Below are 19,154 nucleotides of genomic sequence, written 5' to 3' on the forward strand. Positions count from 1 at the left end.
TGGCACTGAAGATACCATGATACAAACCATTATTAGATGAAAAAACATTATATATTATTATCAGGCAAAAATCAACACGCTACAGAATTGGAAACCCTGGTATGTTCATTCATCATTTTTGTTCAAACCACTTTAATACTTGAAGATACTACACTCTCAAATTTCCCCACTGCAGGACTAATAAAGGAATATCTTATTTTAATAAACAACCAACTAAACTGCAAATAACAACTGTATTGGGTCTGCGTAAGATCATTCCTACCCTACCTGTGTAAAATGGCAACTGGAAAAAGGAAAATTGGAAAGATAAAAAACTGCCATTACATTATTCAAATTATAAACAATAAGAAATGTGTTCATATACTTAATTTGCTCCAGGATTTTTTGGGAGAAATGTGATTTATTGCCTGCCTTCTCTGTTAAGTTATTTATATCGTCTCTTTTTTTCCTTTTCTCTCTTTTTATCTAATATTTTTTTATCTTTTAGTTTTTTATAATAATTTGTATGTTTTTATTTTTTCCCACTCACAATGTTGTTTGGTTACAATTGCCCAGAAGTCTTGACAGATAATTAAATCAATATCCTCCTCACAAACACTAACCATACACTTCCACGCAACACACATACACTTATCTTTTATGATTTATTTACTGTATTGTTATTGTTGTTATTATATATATCTTGTCCTAATTGTTTGTTATCACTATTATGTAGTCATATTAGTTCTTTATATTAATCTTGTCTCTGGGTGGAGGCCCAGTGGGTTTTTTGCCTCTTCCTGCACTGTATATTATTCATTTATTTTTTTGTTATGTTGTGTAGTCTTAAATTGTGCAAAACAAATAAACAATAAACAATTTCCATATGTCCTGATATAATAATGAATGTCAATGGAGTCATGCCTGTTTTGATATTCTTGTCTCAGTATGATGCCTAATGTTTTGTCATATTATCACACGCTGTAACTGATGAATTATACAATAAATACATGTTAAAAAAAACAGTTACATTAGCTTGTAATGGCAGCTAATCTAAATACAAAAGATATTTACAATAACGTGAAATAAACAACGTAAATTGTTAGAACCTGTGTTGTTAAGAGGCTGACCTACAGTCAGCCAGGTATTTAATGTTGGCCAAGATAAGATTAGATGAACCTTTATTAATCCCTGGAGGGAAATGCAGGTGTCAAAGCAGCAACATCAGCAAACAGAGTGAAACACAGGAGAGGTAAAGGTATAGAAAAATATAAAAACAATAGAGATATGAAAGATACAGAGTGAATGGGTGAACATAGTGTGTTCAGTCCGTCAATACATAAATGTAGTATGTACATATGTGCAGTCTATAAAGTGGTATATAGGATGTATAGTGTAAAGTAAGTGGTATATAGGATTAAAGTGTAAAGTGCGCCAGTGGTTGCAGATAGTCCTCATAGTCCTCCTATGGGGGTCAGGTCCTGGTTGTGGAGCCTGCTGGCTCTAGCATGAAGGACTGATCCAGGCGCTTTGTGTTGTACAGTACGTTGCTAGCTTCCAGGCTAACAAGCTAATACTAGCATTGTGTGTGGTTAGCTTCTGAGCTAGCTTGAGTGATAACAAGTAGCGTTAGCATTAACTAGCACCGCGTAGCTACCGTTAACCAGTTAGCTTAGCTTAGCTAGCGTTAACTCTCGGTAGTTTATCTTACCTCCGCTCTGACCGGATCTCTCCTCTCTTGACAGCTCTCCTGACAGCTTGGCTCTACATCACCGACACTAATGTCTCTCTTGAGCTAACAGCTTGCTCTAGATCTCCTGGTGTTGTTACATGTTGTAAAGTCCGTTAACAGTTTGATAGTAGTCATCATGTCTCCGCGGTGAAGAGGTTTGAAAAGAGCGCCGATGCTCTCCAGGTTTGGACTCGTCACCATGGAAGTAGAAAAAACACACGGTCGTGTCTAGAAGGGAACCAGCAAACTGGGAGAAACTCTCGCGAGATTATTACGATTTTTTTTTAATATATATATATTTACTTTATTTTTTCCCTTTTTTTAAATAAAAAAAGGGGGGGGGGCACAAATATATAGTAATATCATTTACATGGGCACACACGTATCCTCCTTAACGTCAGGTCACCTCCAAGCATATGTATATGTGCATGCTTAACCCATGCAACTATTTTTCCTTCTGTTAGACTCCATCTCTTCTCAAAAAAAACATCCTCCATATTCCTTATTTTGTGAGTTCCCTTTTCCAGAAGTTTTACTTCTTGAATTACACTTTTCCATTTTATAAAATCTGGGGGTTTAGTTTTTTCCACCCTTTTGTTATTTGCTTCAGTGCTGTGATTCTGAGTATTTTAAATAAGTAACGTTCATCTTTACCGAGACCGATTGGAGGTTTCCCGAGTATGATATGCTCTGCTTTTAAATACAGAGGTTTTTTGAAAATGTCTTCTATGAACTTAAATATTTCTAACCAAAACAGATTTAATAGATTACATGTGTAAAAAATGTGTAAATGATTTGCATTACTTTCACCATAGTTTCTCCATCACTGAGCGCTCGGTTTTCTTTCATATTTAGAAGTTATTTCAGGTGTCAAGATGTATCTCATATTTATCTTCCAAGCGAATTCTCTCCAGAACCAGGAACTGGTTGTTTTATGTATTTCACTCGACATCTGTTTCCATTCTTCATCAGTTATTTGTGTTCCCAACTCTTCTTCCCATTTTATCTTTGTATTCATTGTTTCTTCTTTCCCTTGTAAGATTTTGTATACATTACCTATAGTATATTTGAGTTTGCCGTTATAATTGGTTAAAATATATTTCAACAGGGGGTGAATATTATGTATGTCTTTTATTTGTTTACTTTTTACATTATTAAGAGATTATTAAGATTAGGCATTAATCTTGAATGGTTAAGGTTATGCCATTGACATCAGATAGCTAAATATATGCATTGGACTTGAAATAGTTTAGGTTAGGATAGGTCGTCGGGCAGTGAGTCTCGCGAGAGTTTTAGCAGATCTCAGATCAGACTTCGCAATTTGCGGGTTACCGTCTAGACACGACCGTTAAAAGCTGTGCAGCATCTGGGGCAGCGTGTTTTGTGAGCCGGAGTTGTCCGTAGAGAAGAAGGAGGGAAGGGCGGGGTCAGGCGTTGAAATAAACATCCAATATCATGTGCTCAACAGTAAAATATAATCATATTATTATATAAAATAACTACAAATATTCGATACAGCATTGAATAGGTCGAAAGCAGCAAATTTATTATGTAAATAAAGAAATAATACAAATATAACAGACAGTTAAAGGTCCCATATTATGCTCATTTTCAGGTTCATATTTGTATTTTGTGTTTCTACAACAGTAGAACATGTTTACATGCTGTAATGTTTAAAACAAAACTTTGTTTTCCTCATACTTGTCTGTCTGAATATAAAGTATGTATTCACCCTCACGTTTCAATGGAATTGCGTTGCTAGGCAACAGCCATGTTTACTTCCTGTTGGCTGATGTCATTCACTTACACTGCAACCGGAAATAAACTGGGACAAATAATAACAAATAATAGATGCATTATTTATTTATTTATTTTTTCCCTTTCATTTATTTTCTACTCGCTATTATTTTTGTCATATTTTTTTTTTTTTTTATATAATTTAAGTTATCTTTCCTATCTAATTGTGCCTTGTATGTCAAGAGGTGTTATTAATATTAAGTTACTATGGCTTAATATTTGTAAATTAATGAATTATTTTCAATATAAAAATGTTAAGATGTAGATTTGTGAAATCAGAAAATTACACAAATCCTGACAGCTCGTTTAAAGGCACAGTTTCTGAATACTGGCTGTGTGTATATTTCCATAGACTGAGCGTTTTGATGCTTTCACAGTATTTATATAGCACTTAAACCTACTTTATAATAAAAAAGACATGAAAATCTCACTTTTTACAATATGAGACCTTTAACTAAATAATTGCAAATATTCGATACAGCATTGAATGGGTCGGCAGCAGCAAATTTATTATGTACATAATATGGCATCAAGAAATAATACAAATATAACAAACAATTATTTAGAGCGGAGTTGGTGAATCTCAAAGGAACAGGCACACACACAATCAGCTCCAATGTACAAATCCCTTTCATTGAAATACACCGACACACACAGAGGAAATGTTCATTGTCCAACACAAAAAAAAAACAGTACAGGGTAGTTAGTGAGTCGCTATCATCAGCCAATGTGAGGCAGTAGTGAATCTAATGAAAAGTGCATAGCAGCTAATGAGACTGAGCGATGCTGGAGAAGTACTCCAACATGTCCTGGATGGTGAACTCCATGGTGATTCCAGATCCAGGGTAGCACCTGCCGATCAAGTCCTCAAAGTGCTTGTACTGACGGATGAACTCGTCCTGCATGGAGTGCCACACCACCTGGTGGAGTAAAATCAGCAAGTTCAGAGAGGAGATGATGAGGAGGAGATGTGCAGTTTCACCCCTTAAACCTTTTAATGTCTCACCTGTAGCAGACTTTCTTCTTCACACAGATGTTTGTCCACCTTCTTGTAAAGGTTGTCCAGTCCCTTTTTCACCTCTTTGCCAGGATACTCTTTGATGACTTTACGCAGCTCTTGTTTGTTGAAGGCCAGCTGGTAGCTCACCTCCTCCTCGCGAACACCCTGAGCTACACGGGCCTCAACTCCTTCAAAGAAATGCTGCAGGAGGGAAGAAAACAGTTCACCTGTGATGCATTGAATACAACCGCTCAGTAAATGCTCACATCCTGCATGTCCAGGAACTAGGGCTGTCAAAGTTAACGTGATAATAACACGTTAACACAAATTAATTTTAACGGCACTAATTTATTTAACGCATTAACACAATCAATCTTTCAGAGGTAAAGCAAAAAAGCAGCATACTTGAGTATTAAATACTTACATACATTTTGAACAGCTAAAAGATATGAAATTAATTTTAATCAAGATTAATTATTTTCATCGATTGACAGCCCTACCGGGAACGTGACGAAACTTTGATAACTCAAAAAAGATATTCCGACTTACGTTGAGTTTTTCTAGAGGCTGGCCCAGAGAGTTGATCACGTAGGACTGCAGGTGGTCTGTGTATTTGTGCTTGGCCTCGCGCCTCTCTGCGTCCAGGCAGGAGATCTTTAGACGAGACAGTGTGGAAAAGATGTGGTGGAAGTTCTCCATCATCACGACGTCCCGTGGCGTCTTCTGGCTCTCATTGGCTACCTTCTCCACTGAAAAGACAAAACAATACTCAGAAGTTTGTTTCTGGGCATCACATAAAACACCACATCATGTATAGCCAATAAGTATAGAGCTCTCACCATTCACGAAGACAGCCCTGATGAGTTTGACGTAAGCTTTATCCAGGTCCCCTCGGCGCTCTGCGTTACGGAAGATTGTTTCAGCCAGCTCAGCAAACTCCTCAAACCCAGTGACAAATTGCAGGATACCAACTTTGCTTTTCTTAGAAATCTTCACTTCCTCCATCTGTTTGATCTGAACCAGCTGTGAGAAAAAGACAGATTCAATTCATAGCATAATATGTATAAGACCTTAATGGGATAGTTTGGATGAAGTGGGGTTGTATGAGGTGCTTATCCATAGTCAGTGTATTACCTACAGTAGATGGTAGTCGGCACGTTATATTAGACACCTAAAAGAATCAACATCAGTTTAAGTGTACGCTATATTTAGAATATTTTCACCGCTTCACCTTGCTGTCAGACAGCCCTTTCTGAGTGGGAACTGAAGCTGTTATCAATGCTCCTTCAGAGCCACCAGACTCCATTCACAAAAACAGTCATTTTACCTCGCAGAACACGAGAGTTGCGGGTCTACCACTGCATCGATCGGTTAGTTTATTTGTGTTATTGTGTGATTTTGGTGAGTCCGAACTAACCTTTTAAAACACCAAAGTTACACAATAACACAAACAAACTAACTGATCAAGGCAGCGGTAGACCAGCAACTACCGTGTTCTGCAAGGTAAAATTACTGCTTTTATCAATGGAGTCTGGTGGCTTTGAAGAGAGCATAGATAACATCTTTAGTTCCCCGTCGGAGAGGGCTGTCTGACAGCAAGATAAAGATAAATATTGTAAATATTTTGTACACTTTAACTGATATTGATTTTTTTTAGGTGGCTAAAATCTGTTTTGCTGCTGCCCCCGTCCACAGCAGTACATTGCTTTGCTCCCATGCTGGTACTCATGTCTGTTTCTCCAAACTCCATCTACTGTAGGTAATACACTGACTATGGAAAAGTACCTCCTACAACCCCACTTCAAAACACCCAAACCATGCCTTTAACCATCCTTTGTCTATTTTCAAACGACTAGAAGTTGCCTCATCATTTGGTCTCTACTCACAATGCATTTGTCAAAGTTCCTCTTGACGGTGACCAGCACATTTCCCAGAGTCGTGCTGAGGTAAGAGGCCGGGTCGACGTTCTCAGCTGTCCACACGTGGTGACTCATCTTCACCAGCATGTAGAGAGAGTTGAAGCTGTCAATCTTGTCACCCAGAGCGATGAGACTGTTGAGCTCCGTCTCGATGCTCTGGAAGATCTTATTCATCATCAGCCGCACTATGTCCTTCCTTGAAAAGTAGTGAACGAGACAGAAAAAAAAGAAGACAAGTCAAACAAGGAGAAGGGAGCGATTCATAGAAAATATAAATCATGTTTTTGGCAGTGAGGATGTGTTATAACTACTACTACTACTCACTCTGATGACACAGAGTGTCTGTGTTCAGCCTGGGGGGGCATTCTGGACGGCGTGCCTCCATCTGCTTCCTCAGTTTCAGGCTGACAAGACAAGAGACATAAAACATGACAAATCCAAACAAACATCTGCTGCCGTATATATGAATGATGCTGCACCTGTTATTGCTGTATTATATCACACCTTCAGCAAAGAAAAATGTAAACACATCAGTACAGCTACTATTTCCACTATGTGATGACAGATTTTACCTGAGCCAGAGGAGGCATAACAGCCGGGTGCTGCTGCAGCTTGAAGAACTTGCTGATGAAGTCTTGTTCTGCGAGACACAGAGGCTCCAGCTCGCTGAGGACCTGCTCAAATATCTGCAAAAAAGAAACACCCTCCATTTAATATCTCAATACAGAACAACATCTGTGTACACACAACAGTTTTATTTCCATTCCATATTTAATAGTTTGATAAAAATCTTTGAACTTTGAAATACGAAATTTTTTTCTGAAAGAGATTCAAGGTCCTAACCCTGAAACCCCCTAAAAAATAACTCGGATATTTATAGCTGGGACCCAGTGCTCTTGCTGGAGGGAGTACAAGTTAACCATGCCCACATATTCTGGTATTGTTGCCATCAAATCGGAGATTTGGCAAGCGTATTTTGAACATTAAAGCATGTAAACATGTTCTGGTAGAAACCTAAAATACAAGTATGCACCTGAAAATGAGCATAATAGGTCCCCTTTTTAAAATAAATAGTTTGATGTGGCAGCTTCACCTTGTCAAACTTGGTCCTGTCGGCCACGTCCAGGTCGGAGGCGGACATGTTGCCCATGTCTAGTAGCGAGGAAGACTGGGAACGCCGGCTGTTGGAGCCCTGCACGGTCAGCTTGTTCAGGCTCGAGGTGGAGCCTGTCAGCTTCCCAGAGCTGCCGTGGAGGCCTAACACAGCACAGCAAATACAGGGATTCAATGTCACGGGTGTTTAGTGAGAGTGAGTAAAAAACTGCAGGTGTAAGGAAGTCAATTATGACACTATTATTCAATAAATTACAAATCATCAACAATAATAATATCAATGGTTAGCTTTTTTAAGGCTCATAGAATCAGAATATGTGATGATGCATTCAGCTGTGAAGATTTAGCACCAACCAACCAGGTACGTGGAGACGTAATGGTTGGCAGGGCTTTAAGTGGTGTGTATCGGGGGGGTAGCGGAGGATTCCTTTTAGTGCAGCACAGTGGTAAGAAACAGTGAGTGAGTAATTGACGGTGGAATAGCTCGATCCAAATGTCATACTTACTTTCTGTTTCCTGTTTGAGTGCACTCTCTTTCCGCGGAAGCGTGGCTGCAGCCAGTTAGAAAGGCAGGCATCAGAGACAGAGACAGGTTAGGCTTAACACATGCAGCATGGGGAGGGGTGAGGAGGGAGGCTAGATGTTAGATGTACCACATTACATATACATATATGCTGCTGACGTGCACTGCAGTAGCTTTAAGCTGTGCTGCTTGTAGCTCGGACAAACCTTTGGAAAACAATTTTGTTTGTTTGTTTTCAGCAGGAGAAGCTGGTACAGAATGCGGAAAGCAGATTTTCTATAATTCTGCCAAAACAAAAGCTCAACCAAGAGTCCTGTTCAGATTTTAAACATTCAACAGAGTGGTGAATTCAGAACATGTAAGGGACAAAGAGACGTCATCAAAAGGTAAAGAGGCAGGACTTTGGAAGCACACATTAGTTGGGAAAATATGCTTTTGCTAACAGATGTGATGCAGAAAACGCTGTAAAAGAATGATTTCTTATTTATGCATGAATATTCCATTAACTTCTGTGTGATAGTATAATACAAATACTGGACAAAATAATCTAGAGATGCAGTGAAATTCTCATTGTCGTTGAGTAAACTACATGTTACAAAAAAAGGGAGAAAAAGTCAAAAACAGATGTTATTGAAAACCCTCACACACACATAATAAGACAAACATGCTCCAGCAGGCCAACAGGTGAATCACAGCTCTTACCAAACTTGCCCTTGGCCTCCTTGGTCGTACCCGCCATCTTTATCTTTGCAACCTCAAAGAAGTCTTTGATTTCTCGTTCATATAATCTGCTCATGTAGTCGACATAGGTCTAGAAAATAAAATGAGAGATGACCTTTGTTAAGATGCAAAACATCTTGAGGACTCTGTATTAAAGGAATCATTCAACATTTTGAAACTGCAATTATTTGTAATCATGCTAAGAGTTAAATGAGGAGATCTACTGAGGCCTACTGCTCACGTCTGTACACTACAGTAAATATGAAGCTACAGTCACTAGATGCTTAGAGTAGTTCAGGGCAAGCTGTTTAGCCCAGTTTCTAGTCTTTATGCTAAACTGAGCTAACTTTCTCCTTGCTGTATTGTAATTATGGAGCTGGGGGAAGGGGGGTAATATTCAGAAAAAAACTCAGTATTTCAGAAAAAAACTCACAAATTTACAAGAAAAAACTTGAATATTCTCTGATACTCAAATGGTAAATTTACAAGAAATATACTCACAAAATTTACAAGAAAAAAACTTGGATATTCCCTGAGAATAAAGTGGTAAATTTACGAGAAAAATACTAGAATATTCTCTGAGATTATAAAATCGGAAACGTGCAAGAAAAAAAACTTGAATATTCTCTGAGATTAAACTCACAGATTTATGAGAAAAAAACTTGAATATTTTCCTGAGGATAAAGTGGTAAATTTAATAGAAAAAAACTCAAACATTTACAAGAAAAACACTTGAGTATTCTGAGATTATAAAGTCACAAATTTACGAGAAAAAAGAAATTGGTGGTAAATTTACAAAAAACAATTCTAGTAAATTTACCACTTTAATCTCAGAGAATATTCAAGTTGTTTTTCTCATAAATTTACCACTTTAATTTCAGTCAATATTTGAATTTGTTTCTCAGAAATCTATGAGCTTTTTTCTTGTAAATTTGGGAATTTAATCTCTGAATTTTTCTCTCGGAATATTATCCCCCCTCCCGCCATTTTTTTTAAACTACAATGGGCCTAATATTTCTACTGTTCCTCTAAATATGTAGTCAGATAGCAGCACTGACCCTTGACAGGCCCTCGTACTTCTCCCTGTGAGTGTTCTTCAGCCACTCCATGAGCTTGGCGTAGCGCAGCAGGTCCCTGTGGAGGGGGCTGTGTTTGGGCAAGCTCAGCTCCGCCGTGTGCTGCGACAGGGTGGAGCTCTGGTCGTGGCCCTGGATGACAGAGTGAGGGGAGACAATTACCAATACATCCAATAAAAGAGTTAGTTTAGACAACCCTAATAGTAAGTCCATCTTTCTGTGTACACACAAACATACTCAACACATGAGGAATATTTAGGAAATATATAGTATACCACAAATGACCACAGAACCAGATGTTTTCAAGGTAAACAACACATTGTTCAACTCAAAATACCACAACGTTTTGACTCTTACTGCCACACAGATGTTCTCCGGACTTCCCCTCATTGTTATGTAGTTCAGTATCTATCTGTGCTACAAGACATGCACGCAGACCAGACAGGCACAGGATTTAATGACATGAGACCTTTTGCAACAAAGCCAAGTTAGCACCCAAACACAAAGAAGAGCCCTCAGCTGAGTGCAGACAGCTGATGGAGGAGGAGGAGGAGGAAGATGAGCGGTGCATCTGCAGCTTTGAGATCAAATGAGAGATGTTATGTAGTTAGAAACACATCCCATCATGCAGTAAAGAATAATAGGCTATGTTAGGCTGTGGAGGTCTCTGAGGTAATGACATGTAAGTTGGAGTGAGGAGTGAGAGGTCAAACGCTAGCAGAGAGAGGGGGGAGTGGGGGTTGCTGTGAGGGTACTCACTGGAAGCGACAGACAGGAGGACCTATAGAACTGAGGGATGGTCATTTTGAAGTGACTGAAGTGGTTGAACTGACACAGAGACAGAGAACAGAGTGGGATGATTCAAAGTGAGCAACACGGAGAGTCAAGAATAGTAGGAGGGACACAAGAAGAAGGAAACGACACAAGGAAGCCCAGGAAGAGGAAGAGAGTCACAGATAAACAGGAAGTCCGTGAGGAGGGGGAGAGAGAGAGAGTGGAAAAGAACAGGAGAGACTGCCTGGCGCAGCAGACTCACAATGAGAAGTTGTGAGGACGACAAAAGGTCTTACTCTTAAATCTGCTAAAAAAATAAATCCTGCTCCTTCTACGTTCTTTGTAGGACAGAAAATCGATAAAATGTGTTTGTCTAAGATGTAGAGTAAATTATTTTGTAGCCTTTGACGGGCGACTTCACAAAGAATGGATTGTGGCCACTGATAGCACGATGAATTACGCCTCACTAACAACAGCTATCTGACCCATCTCAAGGTTCGATTCCCAACAGATATTGCGCTAATGATATGTGATTCTATTTAATTTTCCCTTTTATTTATTATTTTTTATTAACTTTTAAATGTATTTATTTTTGCACATGTTTTGCATTTTTACACATACTGCATACATAAATAAATATATACAATTTAAAAATAAATTAAAAAAAAATATATGCAAAAATGTATAAATAAATGTAAAAGTTACTAAAAATAAAGAAACAAAATGGAATATAAATATAAGAGTAGATAGGGGAATTAATACAAAGATAAATAAATAAAGAAGCAAATTAAAATAGAAATATCAATTAATGTCTACATTTATTTTTAATATTATTTTTGGTACATTTATGGCATATTTATTTATTTATTGAGTCATTTATTTATTCCTTTTTCCTTTTCCTTTTTCACAAACCAATTCCTTTGTGAATTGGATTGTTTTTTCAAAGAGGCTCATTTAGATAGAAAGGGGCGGATGCTGTGCCAAATCTGCATATTACCTAATTTAAATACGTGCAAATACTACAGGAGCACCGAGATGGTATTTGCTTGGCAGTGAAGTTAGGGGTGCATTTCATCTTTGCAAGTGCTTGGAGAATTACACGGTTTCTTTTTGTGTTATTTGTGCAGGTTTAGCGGCCACAAAAACCGCACAATCCTTTTGTGAATTTGCACTTAGTCTTCACCAGCTAACACAAAATAAATAAATAAAAAATAACCATAAAAGTTTACAACAGCTGATGCAACAATGTCTAAGCAGAATTTTACTACTGTAGCTGATTTAGGTGGAGCTAGTTTGAACTATTTATGCACTTAACTGGTAACTACAGCTGTCACATTAATGCAGTGGAGTAAAGAGTAAAATATTTCCCTCTGAAATGTAGCGGAGTAGAAAAATTGGATATACTCATATATAGATGCTTTTGTAGAAATGTAATTCTCTAGGGACCAGGGGCAGTAAATCAGTAAAATAGGATATTCCTGTGTAACCTCGCACCTGTAATTGCAACTTAGAAAGTAGAGTAATGCTTCACTTAATGCTTTCAAAGTGTGCCTGTTACCTGGTGTACAAACACATTGTTGAGGTGATTGGTGAGGCGGCGAGCGAAGGTGTCTCTCAGCTCAGCAAACAGGAGCTGCTGCTGCGTCACAGCCATCAGCTTGTCGTGGCCTACGGAGGGAAAAAGACGTCACTTTCATTTCATTACTAACTTCAGAAAGCCATTTACAGGCTAGGAAAAATGTATCAGCATTAGTAGGCAATCGGCATAAACATCAGTTGTATAAATCTGCTTGTAATCACACCAAAGATCATAACTTCCGAGAGTAGCAACAACTGATTTAGTTGATCAACAAGTACATGTGTAAACTAACCTGGTCGGAGGGCCACGTTCATGCACTGCAGCAGAGCTTCAGAGGCGTTGATGCAGGCCTCGATGCCTTTAGGGGAGGTCAGGTCTCCCTCCTGCAGGGCTCTGATGTGTCCCTTTGACAGGTCCATGTAATTCTACATGAGAAAACACACGCCGCAGTCGTCAAACAAAGCCTAACAATACAAAATTAAGTTTAACTGCAACTGACGATTATTTTCATTGTCGATTAAACGATTAATAACAATAACTCGATTAAGTGATTAGTTGTTTGGTCTATAAAATGTCAGAAAATTATGAAAAATGTCGTTCAGTGTTTCTCAAAGCCCAAAACGACATCCTCAAATGTCTTGTTTTGTCCACAACTCAAAGATATTCAGTTTACTGTCATAGAGGAGGAAAGAAACCAGAAAATATTCACATTTAAGATTTTGACTTTTTTTTCCTTTAAAAGATTACTCAAACCAATTAATCGATTATTAGTTGCCAATTACTTTAATTGTTGACAATTAATGGATTAATTGTTGCAGCTCTACATAAATTAGCACATTTTTAAGGCTTCACATCTAGCAAATAGGCTTGTTTGAATATTTTGCACATTTACTTCCGGCTTATTTGAAATTCACATTTCTTTGCTGTAGTTTAAGTTGTACGTCATTCCTTGAACTCGCATCGCCTTTGGTGAAAGTGCTTTTAAAGTTTTTGCACTCTCATCTTAGTGTGAGCTACAGAGTCACTTTAAACTAGATTATTTTATAAGCATGCAAGATTTTAATAAATAGGATTAAGGACTATTTGAACACTGAATGAAAATGTCCTGTTACTGAACGGCACTGCTAATTCTCAGATGCAATTTGCGGTTTGTATGAAGTCTGTTACTTGTCTCTTTAATGTGAAATTTCTTATGTTGTTTTTTACTTTTCAGTTTTGTTTGTGCAAGTCTGTTATTTGGGCTTTTATGAGAAACTTTCATGCTGCCGTCTTAGCCAGGACTTCCTGGAAAAATAATGGTTAAATTAAAATAAATAAATAAATGAAAATAAACTGATCCCAAATATCTACAGTTCCAAACAGGTTTATGCACATTGAAATATTAAAAAATCAAGGCAGTGAATACTTTTTTGAGCTGCTTAATTCAGTTCTAACAGAATTAAAAAATGTTCCTCACCACTAAGAACTGGATCTCATCCAGCAGCTTGACGTTGTTGGTGTTGCTGATCTGGATGAGGCGGTTGCTCTGTGAGATCTGGTCCATCTGTTCCTTGACGCTCTGGAGCATCTCCTCGTAGCTGCTCAGCTTCCCCTCGATGGTGTCCACCTCCCCAAGCGCCTCGTCCAGCAGCTGCATCAGGATGTTGACCTGCTTCTCCGATGCCATGATGGACTGGATGTTGGCCTTAAAGAGGGAAACGATGAACAATGTTTCTATGTTATTATTTCTGTCCAAACTCACATTGATTAAGAACATTGCTTTTTTATGCATTTCATTTCATTTACATTTTAAAGTTAAATGCGTCCTGTGATGTGACTATTGCGTATGCACACATCACAATGTCGATGCTGAATCGTGCATTCGCTTCACTCACCCCATCGAGGACCTGCAGCTCCCTGGAGAGCTGCTCTGCGAAACCCTCGGCGTTGGAGACAGCGTACTCGCACATCTCCATCATGCTCTCGATGTCCTGCTCCTCGCGGGTGCTCAGCTCCTGGTAGTCGTCCAGAGCGTCCTCGTCGCCCCCGGCAACACTCTGACTCTCGCCACTCGGCACAGACTCTAATACCACAAACAAGAGATGGAAACGTATGTTGAAGACCGAGTGCAAGACACATTCTGGTGTCTTCCAACACATCAGGTTTTTACACATCTCTTGTAAGAATAACTACAGACAGAAATACATTCAGTGATGGGGAATGGCGTTTTCAGAAAACACATTTTAAATAAATTGTTCTCATTTACCAGCAGCTACTTATTTCTACCAGAGATGGAAGTATACCTGCAATCTGACATGGTTACTATCAGCTAAATGCACTTCTCTATATTTGTTATTGCTGATTAAAAAACGTAACTTAAAGGGCGGGTCCATCTGCGTTCTGTTTTGCTTTTTCAAATGGAAACGTCCACTCAGCCGTTAGCAAAAAGCCGTGACGTAGGTTACCACAGTAAACTAAACAATAATGTTATGAATAATGTGAACGCTAGCACTAGTTGAGTCAACGTTAGCTGTGCAACGTTTGGAAATAACTGAAAGGGTTAGTTCAGTAGTTTGTTGTGCGGTTGTATGTATACTCCGGTGTTCTGTGAGGTCAAATTAGTGCTTCTGTGAATGGAGTCTGGTGGTTTTGAAGAGAACGATATAACGGCTTCAGTTCCCCGTTGGAAAGGGCTGACTGACGGCGAGGTAAAGCGGCTGTGGACGGGAGCAGCAGAAAAACATATTTGAACCACCTAAAAAATCAATATCAGTTTAACTGTACGCTATATTTTGAATATTTTCACCGCTTTTTTTTTTTTTTTAACTGAGTTGCTGGTTCACCGCTGCATCGATCGGTTAGTTTGTTTGTGTTATTGTGTGACTTTTGGGTCTGAACTAATGTGGCGTCCACAGCAGTACATTGCTTGGCTTCCTGCCGGTACTCCTCCTGTCTGCTTCTCCAAACTGGGAGCATGCCGACCGCCATCTAAGTTACTGTGTGTGATTATAAGGATGTATATATACTGTACATGTAGCGGCATCATGATGCAGAAAACATTTTTAGAAGGGCTTGGGACAATTGCATTTAGATGCGAAAACATGCGTACTCGGAAAAAAATAAATAATGGACCCACCCTTTAAACAACTGCACTTAACTGGGGCTACAAGTTTCGGTCACATTAGATACCGAGTACATTAATGCACACGTCAGTGAATAATCCTATGAATTAAAGGTGGAATGGACACCTAAAAAAAGCTAAAAGTGAGGTAAAAACATGACCTAAATGTGTGTTATGATTATTGAAAAAATGAGTCATGCCCATCTGTATTTAGTGTCAGGTAATTCACACAGAAGGAGCTTTAAGGAGGTGAGAGTCTCTAATGAGAATGGTGGTTTGAGGGCATGAGATAATAACAATGGAGAGGAGTGAGGAGGGGGAAGTTAAGTCCTACCAACCTTCCGCTTTAGGAAGTTCTGGCCAGAGAAAGTTTAAGAGAGAAAAGTGAGAATAAAGAAGAATTTAACACAGAAAGCCATACCACAAACCAAGATACAAAGCAGAGTTTTTTTTAACGTGCTATTAATAAATAAAGTAAACCAAAAAATCCAGCTTCTCACTTCTGGAATTAGAAAATACCTCAAACATGACTAGGGTCAACACTACTGGTTTAAGAGGAAGAGACAAGCCTTTACACAATCATGCGCTAACAGGAAAAGATAAGAGCGTTTCCACACCTTCCAGCAGCTGAGAACTGACATTCACAAACTCCACCTTCTTCCTCAGGTATCGCTGGTTCAGCTTCCAGATGCAGGAGATGAAGGAGTTTTTTTCAGCCGCGCTGCTGGCCACCCACCGGTACACCTTCTCAAAGTGAAGGTCAAACTCAGGATTTTCCTGAACCATGAGAGTAAAAAAGAGAGCGTACTGTATGAGCACTGAATGAGGGAGAAAGGGGACATTAATGACAACTGAAGGTTATGGGTGAATTGACATCATTTCTCTGACCTTGCTTGCATCTTTGGCGTCTACTTCTGTCAGATCTCGGAGCTCCCAAGTCTGCTGTCGTTTGTAAAAGTCCCCTTTGTCAGATTTCTTCACCTTAACCACTTTAACCTGGACAGGCCTCTCTGTCGTAACTGGGAGAGAGAAAAAAAAGCACATTATTATAGAAACATTTATCATTAATAGCTGTTTACAACCGTTTCTCTCTCTTACCTGTCGCACACAAGAAGCAGTTCTTCTTCTTCTTTCCTGCCTTGCAGACGTTAACGATGCCGAGGAGACGCTCATCGTTGGGCGTGAAGATGTCCCTCTGGAGAGCATGCTTGATGGCTGTCATGGTGGATGCTGTCATACAGAACGTAGCAGGTACTTATTATTATGAACATAAAGGACACACATCCATCATACATGCATAAACACTCTTGTCATCAAGTTGGATTTTAACTTCCGACTCGGCTGTTAAGGCTGAGTTAAGGGAAATTTCACTCTTACTGTTGTGAAAGCGTGTTACATATTTTAGATATAGCCTTAACGCTGTCTGAAACCCACTTTCAAATTATGAAAATGCAAAAAAAAAGGAGATTTCACTTCTTTTTTCACCTCTAGACCACCTTGGAGCAGGTATCTTTCAAAAACCACTACACCTAGACTGGTCAGATCCCAAAGAAGCCAGAGACTATTTGAAACACAGTTTCAGATTTATGAAAGCTTTTTTCCATTTGTGAAAATAAAAGACTTAGACATGTCAAATCTGGACTACATTGGACCAGGTCCAGATTTGACCAGTCCAGGTATAGTGGTTTTTGATCTGGATCTGGTCCAGTGTGGTCTAGATGTAAAAAAAAAAGTGAAATCTCCTTTTCTGCATTTTCATACACAGAATAAATGCTTCACAAATCAAAAACTGTGTTTTAAAGAATATTTAGCCTCTATGGTATGATCTAGTCCCGATTTGACCAGTCTAGGTGTAGTGGTTTTTGATCTGGATCTGGTCCAATGTGGTCTAGATGTGGAAAAAAAAGCAGTGAAATCTCCCTTTTTCCATTTTCTCAAATAGAATAAAGGCTTCACAAATCAGAAACTGTGTTTTAAAGCATCATTAGCTTCTCTGGGATAATTTAGTCCAGATTTGATAAATCTAGGTATAGTGGTTTTTGATCTGGACCTGGTCCAATGTGGTCTAGATGTGGAAAAATGTGGAAAAATAGCAGTGAAATACGCTTTTTTGCATTTTTTTCCCCCAAATAGAATAAAGGCTTCACAAATCTGAAACTGTGTTTTATAGAATCTTTATCCTCTCTGGGATAATCTAGTCCAGATTTGACCATTTTAAGTATAGTGGTTTTTGAAAGAGACCTGGTCCAATGTGGTCTAGATGTGAAAAAAAGCAGTGACATCTCCCCTTTTTCATTGCATTTTCATACACAGAATAATGGTTTCATAAATCAGAAACTGTGTTTTAAAGCATCATTAGCTTCTCTGGGATAATCTAGTCCAGATATGACAAGTCTAGGTGAAATGGTTTTTGATCTGGATCTGGTCTAATGTGGTCTAGATGTGAAGAAGAAAAAAAATCCCCAGTGAAATATCCCTTTTTTGCATTTTTACAAATACAATAAAGGTTTCATAAATCAGAAACTGTGCATTAAAGCATCATTAGCTTCTCTGAGATAATCTAGTCCAGATATGACAAGTCTAGGTGTAGTGGTTTTTGATCTGGACGTGGTCTAATGTGGTCTAGATGTGAAAAAAAAACCCCCCCAAAAAACCACAGTGAAATCTCCCTTTTTTGCATTTTCACAAATACAATAAAGGTTTCATAAATCAGAAACTGTGCATTAAAGCATCATTAGCTTCTCTGGGATAATCTAGTCCAGATTTGACAGGTCTATGCATAGTGGTTTTTGATCTGGACCTGGTCTAATGTGGTCTAGATGTGAATAAAAAGCAGTGCAATCTCTTGAAGCTCTGCCCTTCACTGCTGAACAGGAAGCTAATTTCAGCCATTTAAAGACAAAATATACATCATTTTACTTTCATTTAACTATTAGTAGAAGTCTCTGAAAGCAGAGAGACAGGCCTGTTTATGACCAGAGACAAACCCGACCATGAGCAGCTTTAAACACATCTCAAGCTAACATGTCCTCAGCTAACTGAAGCACATAAACCACAATGTGTTGGTTTGTGACTCTGTTAATGTCATGATGTTAAATGATTTAGAAGTTATCTTAACGCATGTGAATACTGGTTTTGTGTCTCTTAACACGTTAAACCCTCGTCTATCTTCACTAACATCAGCTCTCTGACAGGAAACCAGAGGCTGTCTGTTAGCTTCAGAGAGCTAAGCTAACTGTTAGCATCTATTAGCTGCAGAGAACAGACACATACTATCACCACATCAGCGACATCATCAACTGTTTTACTCGAAATGCACTCTATCTGTATTTTGACAGACATAAGTAACGTTATATATTCATAAATAGCGACTACCTTGTTGTTTGATCAGTCCAGCAGCTCTCTGCACAGCACCTCCTCTCACTTCCGGGTTCAGCTGTCATGTGACCAGCCACAGTGTCAACATCCGGTCTGATCCTGATACACCCACACAGGCATTAATAACACATTACATCTATGATTATATCTATAGTAATAACACATTACATCTATAGTAATAACACATTACATCTATGGTAATAACACATTACATCTATGGTAATAACACATTACATCTATGATTATATCTATAGTAATAACACATTATATCTATAGTAATAACATATTATATCTATGATTATATCTATAGAAATAACACATTATATCTATAGAAATAATAACACATTATATATCTATAGTAATAACACATTATATCTATAGAAATAATAACACATTATATATCTATAGTAATAACACATTATATCTATAGTAATAACACATTATATCTATAGTAATAACATATT

General features: G+C 38.4%; 1 protein-coding gene across 4 annotated transcripts; it reads right to left on the reverse strand.

Moving 5' to 3' along the window:
• Nucleotides 1-3,991: 3,991 nt before the first annotated feature.
• Nucleotides 3,992-18,800, reverse strand: exoc1 (exocyst complex component 1). 4 transcript variants are annotated; one of them, XM_074636102.1, is made up of 20 exons: nt 18,688-18,800; nt 16,411-16,542; nt 16,201-16,331; nt 15,930-16,089; nt 15,651-15,668; nt 14,087-14,274; nt 13,669-13,896; nt 12,505-12,637; nt 12,192-12,301; nt 9,842-9,991; nt 8,766-8,874; nt 8,047-8,091; nt 7,521-7,684; nt 7,000-7,113; nt 6,752-6,831; nt 6,395-6,623; nt 5,348-5,531; nt 5,058-5,257; nt 4,515-4,709; nt 3,992-4,428 (listed from the first exon to the last, which is right to left on the reverse strand). In XM_074636102.1, the coding sequence occupies exons 2-20, from the start codon at nt 16,532-16,534 to the stop codon at nt 4,276-4,278; spliced, it is 2,715 nt and encodes a 904-aa protein (XP_074492203.1). In that variant the 5' UTR covers nt 16,535-16,542; nt 18,688-18,800; the 3' UTR covers nt 3,992-4,275. The 4 variants fall into 4 exon arrangements, with proteins under 4 accessions (XP_074492203.1, XP_074492204.1, XP_074492205.1 ...); XM_074636103.1 differs by lacking the exon at nt 15,651-15,668; XM_074636104.1 differs by lacking the exon at nt 8,047-8,091.
• Nucleotides 18,801-19,154: the final 354 nt, after the last annotated feature.

Source organism: Sebastes fasciatus, chromosome 5 (assembly GCF_043250625.1).
Source record: "Sebastes fasciatus isolate fSebFas1 chromosome 5, fSebFas1.pri, whole genome shotgun sequence".
Taxonomy (NCBI): domain Eukaryota; kingdom Metazoa; phylum Chordata; class Actinopteri; order Perciformes; family Sebastidae; genus Sebastes; species Sebastes fasciatus.